Consider the following 11,537-nt stretch of genomic DNA (forward strand, 5'->3'; position numbering starts at 1 on the left):
TCAAACGATTTTCTAATTACACCTTTATCAGTTTAAAATATTATAAATGAATTAGTGGCCTAGAATATTATAGAAGCATACATGTAATAACAGCCATGATCTTTTTTCATTCAATCGGTATTAATTAAGATATTGTGATAGCTTGATTATATGAACAAAAATCAGTTAATCACGTGGGACTGGAGAATGCTTGAATATTATTCGAAGGTTCGATTATAATATTTTTTTTAATAGAATTATCGGCCTACATATAAGAGAAATGTGGAAGAACTCGTGCTAAAAATTAGAAAAAGAACGATCGAAAAATATATGTTAATATTTTTGTTTACAGAGCGATTTGAAGGAACAGAAATGATGGATGTGCAAATAAAAGAGAATGACCAAGAAACAGCTGTAGCGAAAAAGAATTTGAAGCTTGGAACATCGAACAAATATTCGCCAAATGAAACGCTATCTTCAGTTGAAAACATCCACAAATTAACGACGATACAAACTTTTTACGTAAATCAATATCTTTTTATAACCGGCGGTACAGGTTTTATCAGAATAATGTTGATTGAAAAATTATTACGAGGATGTCCTGGCATAAACTGCATTTACGTTTTGATTCGTAGGAAAAAAGTTAAAAGTGTCTCTAAACGAATGGAAGTAATTGTCGAAAATTCGGTGAGTCCTTCATTTACAATCGATTATTATTTTTATCTTGTGATTAGATTTTCATTCAACTCTATGATTTTATGTCTTCACTGAATAGTATTTATATTTAATACATTTAATAGATACATTTAAGAAGTCAAAAATTGATAAAGAATTTTCAAAAGTCTTCTTCCTTCTAATAAACCGCATTAGAAAGTGGTAGCAGTAAAGCATAATAGAAAGTACGATCCTCAATTGTTTGTTTTCTGTGTCTTTTCTAAAGTTAACGTAAAAAATTAATAGTTAGACGGAAAATATTCTCTACTTAGTTATATAATGACTTTGATGGAAGTCATGTAAAAAATTGCAATGAAATACGTTTCCAAATTTATGAAAAACAATCAAAAAGGTTGGTTTAGAAAAAGGTTTCCAAAGTCGAATTAGACGAAATTGAACAAAAAATTTACCAATAAAAATTTAATATTTTAATAATAATGTTCTTTCGATATAATGCAATTCGATAAAATATTGAACTTTACATCTATGATTTTTTTTTCAAAATCTGAAAATAAATGTTGTAACACTGCGTTTTCACTTTTTGCTGATAATCAAGACATAAGACTACGTTAGCGAACTCGAAGCGTTAAAACTGTCTAATAAAAAGATTGATCTAGGGAAAGATCAGTTTTGTTTTCGATGAAATGTCGAAAAACGTGAAGCAATGCTAATCCCATGTTCGAACTTAGAAAGTCGAATAAGAAAGAATGAACACTAGTTTGTGTTATTTTTAGATCTGTAAAAGCATTTTTGTAAAAATTGCCTCTATTAAACTTTCTGGTAATCTGAGCATTACTAAAATCATATTCAGAGAGAGAATATTTATCTATTATTTGTCTATATTTATGTATATATGTCTATATATATTTAGAATATTTATGTATATTTGTCTATAATTTGTAATTATGTTATCTATAATTTTGTAGAATCAAATTGCAATGATAAGAACTATTAGAAACTATTAGCCTAATTAATCAGCCTTGAACAAGAAAGTATACGGCATGCCATTTTTTTTATTTTAGTCTAATAATACATTTTTTCTATAAAAGATGATAAGACGAATATTGATGGATGATTGAATTCTGTAAAATTGATTGGATTATCCGTAAATATGTAATTATAAATAGGAATTTCTTCGATAGATCTGAAAGATTACAATACGCGGTAATTTAATTTATTTCTAAACTTCATTTGGTTTGATCGAAAATGTTTCGATTAAACGTGATTAATTGACGCTACCTTCGATTATTCGCTATGTCACAGGCACTAAAAATTAGCGCATTAGTCGTCAGATCTCCGGGTACTAAGATTACATTTAGCGATTCATCTCAAAGATAAGTATGTATAAGTGTCTTAAAGATAATTATAAACATCGACATGTTTCGACATTGATTCTCTCGAGAGAGCATAAAGGTCCCATCTTAACGCATTAAAAATCGGGACATCGCTTACCAAATTTTTTTATGCTGTCAAATTACTTTCTATTATTTTTACATTATAAATAATGTGAGAAACATGAATTGAGAACAATGACGATAGGATCGATGAAAAAAAAAAGTTGTATTCAAAAAATCCGCTAAAGTACCTAAAATAACTCAGATTTTTGAAGATTGTATACGTGTTCAGCTAATCGTTTCGCTTGACAAATACCAATCACGATTGTATGGAAATATAAGAGGAAAAAACAATCGTGAAATTATGATTCGGTGATAGACTTACTGCGGTGTAATATCATCGAGCAATTTCTCATCCATAGATTCCATCAAAGCGATGAATTTGTCGGCATTCATAGGTGAATCATAAAATTTCTCCTCGATCTGATTTTAAAGACAATTGGCATAAACCGTTGATACATGGACGAAACTCTATAATATAAAAGATAACAAACATTTATTAGAGTCAGATCATTCAATTAAAGATCTACATAATTAATAATATGTGCAGGCTGTCTCAATAACCATGTAACGAAACAATTCCTTGCTAATTTTAATGATGCGAAGAAATAACGGAGAACCTAATTCTTTGCTTCAAAGGAACATACTTTAATCAATTGTTTTTCAGAATCATTTTTTCAAATTTTTGACGTCACAGAAAATTTGTTAAATAGGGATACATACTGATATATGTATTCGAAATGTGATAGATAAATCTTAACATTTATTGATTGAAATAGTGAGTCCGACCATGTCCGTCATGTTAAATTACATTCGATATTATCCAGGCGTGCAAGTATCTACTAACTGACTAAATTTTATAATAATTTTTTTGCGCAACGACTCGACAAGGTCACAGTATCATAAATTGTTGGTCACCCCTCGATCTCAGCTATCACGCTGCGACGACTACAATTTCTTTGAAAATATACACTCGACATGAATTTTTGCTCACAATTTTATAGCTTTAATAAATTATTTTTCTTAACATTTCTTCTTTTTTTTTGAAAAAATTATCTTTTGCTTGAATTAGCGTATACTTATAAATAATCCTTATCGATTTATTAATTTCGTATGAAACGTTCAATGCTACACTCCTCTACACGAAGCATTTTTTTTCATAGCTTATTTATATGCCCATATATATAGGTATAATAATACTTGTGAATTCTTTGTCAAGGAAGCGTTTTTATTATCCGTATTTGAATTTTACAAACAATAAAATATAAAAGAGATTTGTTGAATAATTTCATCGCGAAGCGTCAATTTCCTCGATTGGAAAAATTTCGGTGACTAAGAGAAGGAACTGAGTCACACAATAATACGTTTCTTTGAAACAAACAATTGATTTCTTCCTCTTATCATAAAAAATAACCGAAATAGTGATTGATGATAGAGTTATTAGCACTCATACAAAGAATAGAATGCGTACCTTTAGTTCCGACATTTCCTTAGATAAGTGTATCAAATCCTTCAGACTTTGAACATTAATAGCTGCCGCCAATTTAATATTCTCGTTGAACCGCACAGTAGCGGCAACGTTGAAAACAATAGAGACTTCTCGTATGAGTTTAGCTCTATCGGTTGTCGAAATACCGAGATTCGGCAAACTACAGTCACCCTCGATCGCTACTATTCGATTTTGGAATCCTGGCTGCTGCTTCCTCAGCGTGTTAAATAACTGAAAAATGTTCATTGTTAGGTTTATAAATATTTCCTGTCCCACATACACACCTATGTATTATTAATAGAGGAGTGACTAAAAAGTCGGATCCTATGTCGTATCTTCGACACACTTTGTTAAACAAATGTTGAAAGCATTGAAAAGTGTATATATTAGTGCAGAATAAAGCCATGAATCTATCTAATCTCGAATTTATTTTTATTATTATTAAGCATTGATAAGTTACGAGTTGATTTCTATTTTTGTCATTTATGAATTTGTGTCATCTTATATTTTCTTCCTTAGTATTTGATTTCTAAATTTCTAAATTATTCTTTTTTCATTTCTAATTTATAGAAATAGACAGCAAATAACTATTTATATATAATTTCGACAGTGTCTTAAAGGTAATTGTAAATATCGACATGTTTCGTTAAGAATTCTCTCTCCAAAGAATGAGTATCTTAATGCATTAAAAATCGTTTACCAAATTTTTTTATGCTGTCAAACTATTTTCTATTATTTTTAGATTATAAATAATGTGGGAAACATGAATAGAGAACAATGACGATACGATTGATGAAAAAAAAAAAAGTTGGATTCAAGAAATCTGCTAAAGTACCTAAAATAACTCTGATGCGTTTAACCAATAAAAAATGTATAGAAAAAATATAGATATATTTATTAGGCTTGTGAAAAGAAAACTAACAATCTTTTAAGATTTAGCCTTATCATACTTAATTGCTTAAATATTCTTATGTTTTCAAATGTGATTATGTTCTTTAACATAATCGAAGTCTATTTTATTTATCAATATTAAATGCATTTTTATTAGACAGTTTTAATGCTTCGAGTCCGTTAACGTAGTCTTATGCCTTGATTATCAGCAAAAAGTGAAATCGCAGTGTTACAACATTTATTTTCAGATTTTGAAAAAATAATCATAGATGTAAAGTTCAATATTTTATCGAATTGCATTATATCGAAAGAACATTATTATTAAAATATTAAATTTTTCTTGGTAAATTTTTTGTTCAATTTCGTTTAATTTGATTTAATTTCGTTATAAAACGTGCACAATTTCTAGTTATTATTTATACAATGTAAAGCTATTAGCTGAAACAAATCTGTAAATATGTTATTTAGTTTTGCCTTAGAAAATTCAGTATATTCGTTTGCTAAATATAAATTTCATCAATATAAGTAACTCTTTCTAAGTTTAATATTTCCTGTAATATTTTATCCAATATTTTACTTCCCGTTTAAATTTTAAGCAAAAATTAATTGAAAGTATGATATCAAGAAGCTACATTTCCTATATGAATACATATTTAAATGACAAATCGTTGCGGTATTCAGCAATAGATATTTGCAAATTAAACTTGGTATCCTGCTGTTCATATCGCTTTATACGCTTGATCGTGAATGTATTAATGTATGAGAAAAAGTCTGTTCGACTTTGGAAACCTTTTTCTAAACCAACCTTTTTGATTGTTTTTCATAAATTTGGAAACGTATTTCATTGCAATTTTTTACATGACTTCCATCAAAGTCATTATATAACTAAGTAGAGAATATTTTCCGTCTAACTATTAATTTTTTACGTTAACTTTAGAAAAGACACAGAAAACAAACAATTGAGGATCGTACTTTCTATTATGCTTTACTGCTACCACTTTCTAATGCGGTTTATTAGAAGGAAGAAGACTTTTGAAAATTCTTTATCAATTTTTGACTTCTTAAATGTATCTATTAAATGTATTAAATATAAATACTATTCAGTGAAGACATAAAATCATAGAGTTGAATGAAAATCTAATCACAAGATAAAAATAATAATCGATTGTAAATGAAGGACTCACCGAATTTTCGACAATTACTTCCATTCGTTTAGAGACACTTTTAACTTTTTTCCTACGAATCAAAACGTAAATGCAGTTTATGCCAGGACATCCTCGTAATAATTTTTCAATCAACATTATTCTGATAAAACCTGTACCGCCGGTTATAAAAAGATATTGATTTACGTAAAAAGTTTGTATCGTCGTTAATTTGTGGATGTTTTCAACTGAAGATAGCGTTTCATTTGGCGAATATTTGTTCGATGTTCCAAGCTTCAAATTCTTTTTCGCTACAGCTGTTTCTTGATCATTCTCTTTTATTTACACATCCATCATTTCTGTTCCTTCAAATCGCTCTGTAAACAAAAATATTAACATATATTTTTCGATCGTTCTTTTTCTAATTTTTAGCACGAGTTCTTCCACATTTCTCTTATATGTAGGCCGATAATTCTATTAAAAAAAATATTATAATCGAACCTTCGAATAATATTCAAGCATTCTCCAGTCCCACGTGATTAACTGATTTTTGTTCATATAATCAAGCTATCACAATATCTTAATTAATACCGATTGAATGAAAAAAGATCATGGCTGTTATTACATGTATGCTTCTATAATATTCTAGGCCACTAATTCATTTATAATATTTTAAACTGATAAAGGTGTAATTAGAAAATCGTTTGATCTGTGATCAGTTGAAAATAATTCGTTACCTCCATATGTGTGTCTACTTATATACATGCGTATTTATATATGATCGAACCGTTATTCAAGTGCGCCAGAATGTAAAATAATTTGCCAACTAGAAAGTATTAAATAAAATCTCGCAATATATCTTTGAGGTGTTCACCTTAATCGTTTGTCTTAATATGTTTTCTTTTCTAACAATGAATAAATAAAAGATATGATTTCCAGTGGTCAGAATTCACCTTGAATTTATTCCATAGATAAATCGACACGTATGGTTTCACCAGATCGAGCAAATAATAGATGGGAAATTTGATTTGTATCGCCACTAGAAATTCATTCATAATTAATACATATTTTATTTTGCGTTTACGTATAACAACAAAACGAATATGCAAGAATTATATATTTAAATACACTTATACATAAGAGGATTAAAGCAGGAATATAGTTAACACTCAATGTGGTCTAAAATGATCGGTTAGTCGTATTATATTAATTACACATACTAATGGGGTATATATCTATGTACACAGCCACTGACAATACACTTGTTAGCGAATATTTTAATATTTTTCAATCTTGGATATTCGTCGCAAGTGCAGTCTTATTAATTTCGTGCAATGTAGAAATAATGGAAAAGTGATTTATTTTTCATTTATATTTCATTTTATTTATAATTGATGCTATTTCAAATTCTATTCCTTATTTGGGATTTATATTGTATCTAATGGTAACAGTACCATTTAATTTGTAATTATTTGAAGCCTTAATATTATATAGTAAGGTTTCATACTTATTATATTTATTAATAAGAAGAATGCTTATAATTATAGTAAAAATTGTTTGATCAGAAACAATTTGATTTTCATGTGACAATCGTATTGTTTGACTTCTACATTGTTAAATTTTCTATCGATGTAAAATAAAAATTATGATATTTTTAATGAACATATGAATTTTACTTACTTTCAGAAGTATTTACCATTATGCAGAACAAGAATGGATTATGTAATCCACGAAGTTATCAATATTAGTCATCTACCAACGTTACTCGAATGAATCTTACCGTTCCACTGAATTTTATTACAGGAAATAGTTATCTTTTATATCCACCGTTTAATCTATCTAAACTTGACACAATAACGTATAGATTTAAATTTATAATTTTATTTCAATGGGTAAAACTATGTTCATAAAATTTCAACAATTATGCTTGCAGTACATCTTAAAAAGTGCAAAGTTATTCGATTAAACGATTAAATTGATAAATATTTTAAAAGTACTTTGATCTACCTTTTAATACCTATTCTTTTACGTACAATTGCTTTTACGAATAATTTTAACTGTAATAAAGGTAGTTTTGAAAGTCATATCTCTTTTTAAAATAGGGGTGAGAGCAACGGAAGTCACTTAGATGTCATTTTACGAGTCGTATTTAAAATACTGTATATTCCATCACCTATTATTTTTGAAGCATTCATATTTATTCATATATATATATATATATATATATATATATATATATATGTATACCGAGTTATTTAATAAAAATGGGACGAACTTAAAAAATGGTAATATATTCTAAGATAAACATTTTTCGTTCATAGCTGACGAAACCACAAATTAAACATTAAGGTTATAAGTCTTAAGGGAGCTGCTGCTATGTATCATTTAGTTAATTCAAATTTATATCTACTCGGTTGAAGAGAAACAATACGTTTTTTTTTTGTTTAATCTAATCTAAGGAAGTGATTTTATACTTTTACGTAAATTCTTTTAACAAGAAATATACGGCATATTACGATCATAGATTACATTAGAAACGTAGACAGATCAAACGATTTTTTCATTATTTATAATTTTACAATATTATAGAGGCATAAATGTAAGAACTGATTACTTTTTATCCAATCGGAGTTAATAACGATCTTTTGGTCGCTCAATTATACGAAGAAAAATAACGTCATAACACTGTAAAATGCGTAAGTAATATTCGAATATAGTATTTTTTTTTTTAATTGTTTTTTCTAATAGAATCATTAATCAATCTTCAACCACACTAATGTGAGGTGAATGGAAAAATTCGTTTCAAAAAATAGAAAAAAGAAACAATCAAAATGAATCAATCAAATTAATGAGATAAGAAGTTTTTAATATCTTCAGGTTTATGTACATCTATACGTTTGCAAATCGATTTGGAAGAGCAGAAATGATGGGAGTTCTGATAAATGCGGATAAAAGAAATGGCTGTTGCGATAAATGATTTGAACTTTGGCATATCGACCGAATGTCTATAACTAAGTACTGAAAAATCCATCTATTTTAAAGTGCATGGATATAACAAAAATTATTGATTATATTGCTAATATCATACTTATAATTATTTGGCGTTTAAAAAAGGGCTGACATGACCAAAATAAAAAGTTCTTATGTCAATTAAAGAAAAGTATTTATAAATATAAATAAATTGAAAGAAGTCGGAATTACGTATCAATTAGCATTTATTCGATTGATGTACCAATTCTCGAGACAATTTTTGCAGCAGCCATTTCTTATTTCTTCGTCGACTTTTATCGGTACTACCATCATATCGATCTCTAAACGTATAAAAAGTAATTAATAGGATGAAATAGAATATTTTAAATACAAAAAATGTTATCGAAAAATATCTTTAATGTGATTTTCATTGCTATACTATCTTAATCATTTATCATGATCGTTCAACCTATTGGATCATTTCACTAATAACACCGCCCTCCCTTGGTTCGCCATGATCAAAAATTCACGAAGAAAATCTTAGATAGAGTGGCCTCTGATTTTGATGAGCTTTCACACAGTGAAATTGGACGGAAAATTAGCAGACACGTATTTTTTCTTAGGTGTAAACACTTGACGATTTTCGAAAAAATTGGTCATTTTGTCGAAGAAAAAATTAATTATAATTGAAGAACTTGTTCATGCTGCTTCAAAATAACTTAGTTCGTAGTGCAGTGGTTAAAGCGTTAGTGTACCATTTTTCAAATCCATCAACAATTTTTTTTTTCTTCTTACTTGTTATTGTGAATATTATAAATAAACGATAGACATATTTTTTTTATTACACAGTAAAGCTTTTTTCATTATTTGTGTATAATTTTTTTATCATTATTTGAGAATAAAACTTGAAAGAAAAAATATTTTTTACAAGCATACATTCATTGTTTGCATTTGTCATTAACAGTCGCGTTATTATTTCGAATTCGATGAAAAAACATACGAATTAATCAATACATTAATTAGTTTTTACAGTATCTTACAACGTTTTCTTTTATCTTGGAATCGTCCGCAAATTCAAATGCAAAGGGGAAGGTTATTTAAATAAATTTAAAATTTACTTAGTTAAACAATCGGACGTCTTTGATTTATTCCATGAAAGAAAAAGAATAAATGAATAAATAAATAAATAAATAAATAAAATAGTGATGGATGATGAGAAAAGATAAAAGCTTATATAATCTATTTAATTGACAATGAGTGCACGAATTTTGTAGAGGAGTAATATCGTTTAAATTGATTTACTTAGAATTTGAAAAAAAAATTTTTTTGCTTTTTTTTGCATTTGATTCTATTTCAAATTCGAATCTATAGTTGATATTTGTATTCTGTCTAATTACACTTGTATCATTTTAATAAGCGTTTAATAATAATTTGTAATTATAATAAACATTATTATTATTATAGCAAGATATATTTATTTATATAAGAGTATGATAAATAAAACTACATATTATTTACACATTTTATTATTATATTTATTAATTATAGTAAGACATATTATTGTACTAATATATATTTGACAATAGACAATTATAAATTAACAAATAAAAAAAAAATATATATATATATATTATTTTCTTTTTTAATTCAATTATCTACATACATATTACTTCTTAACATACATATTACTTCAGGAAAAACGACTTTTTGTAACTTTATATACATTCCAGGTTTGCTAAACCAATAATTTCTTTATCAATTTAAGATAACTAATAAATACGAAATATATCAAATACTATATACTAGTAAATCGAAATAAAGAATATCAAATTTGAATGAGTATGACAATAATCGATGAAAAGTAAACAACTAAGTGATTCTACGATGAGTTCATTTCTTTAATAAACAAATTTTTCTTTTTTTATTTGGACATATCAAAAAATAAATCCACCTGATGCCAAGTCGATCTCTTTATAATTTTTTTCTACAACGATCATATTTTGTCCGTTTGTTTTTAACAACATTTTAATCATTTCTACATCCTGAAATTGTAAACATAAACAGACACGTAAAGATCTTCTCTATTTCTCTATCGTATTCATTCATTTTGGTCGTTCTTTTTTCTTTTCTTCCATACGGGTTTTTTTTTGTCATCCGCTCTTAGATTTAGCTTCGTAATTGTATTAACACAATAACGGAATGGTCTCTAATGCGATGAAGTTCAAGTTTCTTTTAAAGATCGTTCCGATTAATTCGAGAGAACAAAATAAGAAGGTAGAAACAAAAACATATATAGGATGCCTTACACTGTAAGTTTTCTAAATTTTTTCCGGTAAACACAAACCGACTACTAATATTAATCACTCATATTAATGTAAGATTTTCATTAATAAGTATTCATTACCCATGATATTACCCGTTCATTAACACTCAGCGATAGACCAAAATAATTCAAAAAGCTTTTAATTCAGATAATTTTCTAACGTATTAGTTTAGGACATAAGTATGTTAATATTTTTATGTAGAGCATAAAAAATTACATCAATTGTTCCAGTCAAAAATATAAGTTTTCATTAAAATAAAAAATACAGTTGGATTTTTCTGACGATCCGATCCATATAATTACATAAAATTATTTGCATATTATGCACCATTTAATACCATTTAACTACATTTAATACTAATTAACTTATAATATTTTTTTCTGTTGTCAATCGTTTAAATTGTAAGAAAGGTTAATACCTTCCAGTTGTGTGGGACACCTTGTATACTATTTATGTGATAATTTTAATTTTTTTCAATCGAATGGCAATACAACTTTTTTTTTCTTTTTTAATTTTCTTATCTTGATGTAAATATATTATTGCAGCTTGTTATTTTTATAAATGAATGAATTTTATGATATATGTATTTTTATTATTCCAGTTATTCAATATTATTTGTTACGATTTTATATTT

The 11,537-nt window shown here is 27.1% G+C and overlaps 1 protein-coding gene across 1 annotated transcript; it reads right to left on the minus strand.

The window, feature by feature from the left end:
- Positions 1 to 2,474: 2,474 nt before the first annotated feature.
- On the minus strand, positions 2,475 to 7,308 carry LOC146872083 (fatty acyl-CoA reductase 1-like). Its single transcript, XM_085664411.1, has 4 exons — positions 7,290 to 7,308; positions 5,652 to 5,944; positions 3,559 to 3,807; positions 2,475 to 2,558 (listed from the first exon to the last, which is right to left on the minus strand). The coding sequence occupies exons 1-4, from the start codon at positions 7,306 to 7,308 to the stop codon at positions 2,517 to 2,519; spliced, it is 603 nt and encodes a 200-aa protein (XP_085520537.1). The 3' UTR covers positions 2,475 to 2,516.
- Between the last annotated feature and the right edge of the window lie 4,229 nt (positions 7,309 to 11,537).

Source organism: Vespa mandarinia, unplaced genomic scaffold (genome assembly GCF_050613455.1).
Source record: "Vespa mandarinia isolate Hongniang unplaced genomic scaffold, ASM5061345v1 scaffold_57, whole genome shotgun sequence".
Taxonomy (NCBI): domain Eukaryota; kingdom Metazoa; phylum Arthropoda; class Insecta; order Hymenoptera; family Vespidae; genus Vespa; species Vespa mandarinia.

What these genes read in the sequence shown, in the direction of transcription:
- LOC146872083 (XM_085664411.1), bottom strand. An exon ending in AAGTAATTGTCGAAAATTCG is followed by an intron (nt 3,808 to 5,651) that starts GTGAGTCCTTCA and finishes AACATTTTTCAG; the next exon opens with TTATTTAACACGCTGAGGAA. An exon ending in AGGAAATGTCGGAACTAAAG is followed by an intron (nt 2,559 to 3,558) that starts GTACGCATTCTA and finishes TTTATATTATAG; the next exon opens with AGTTTCGTCCATGTATCAAC.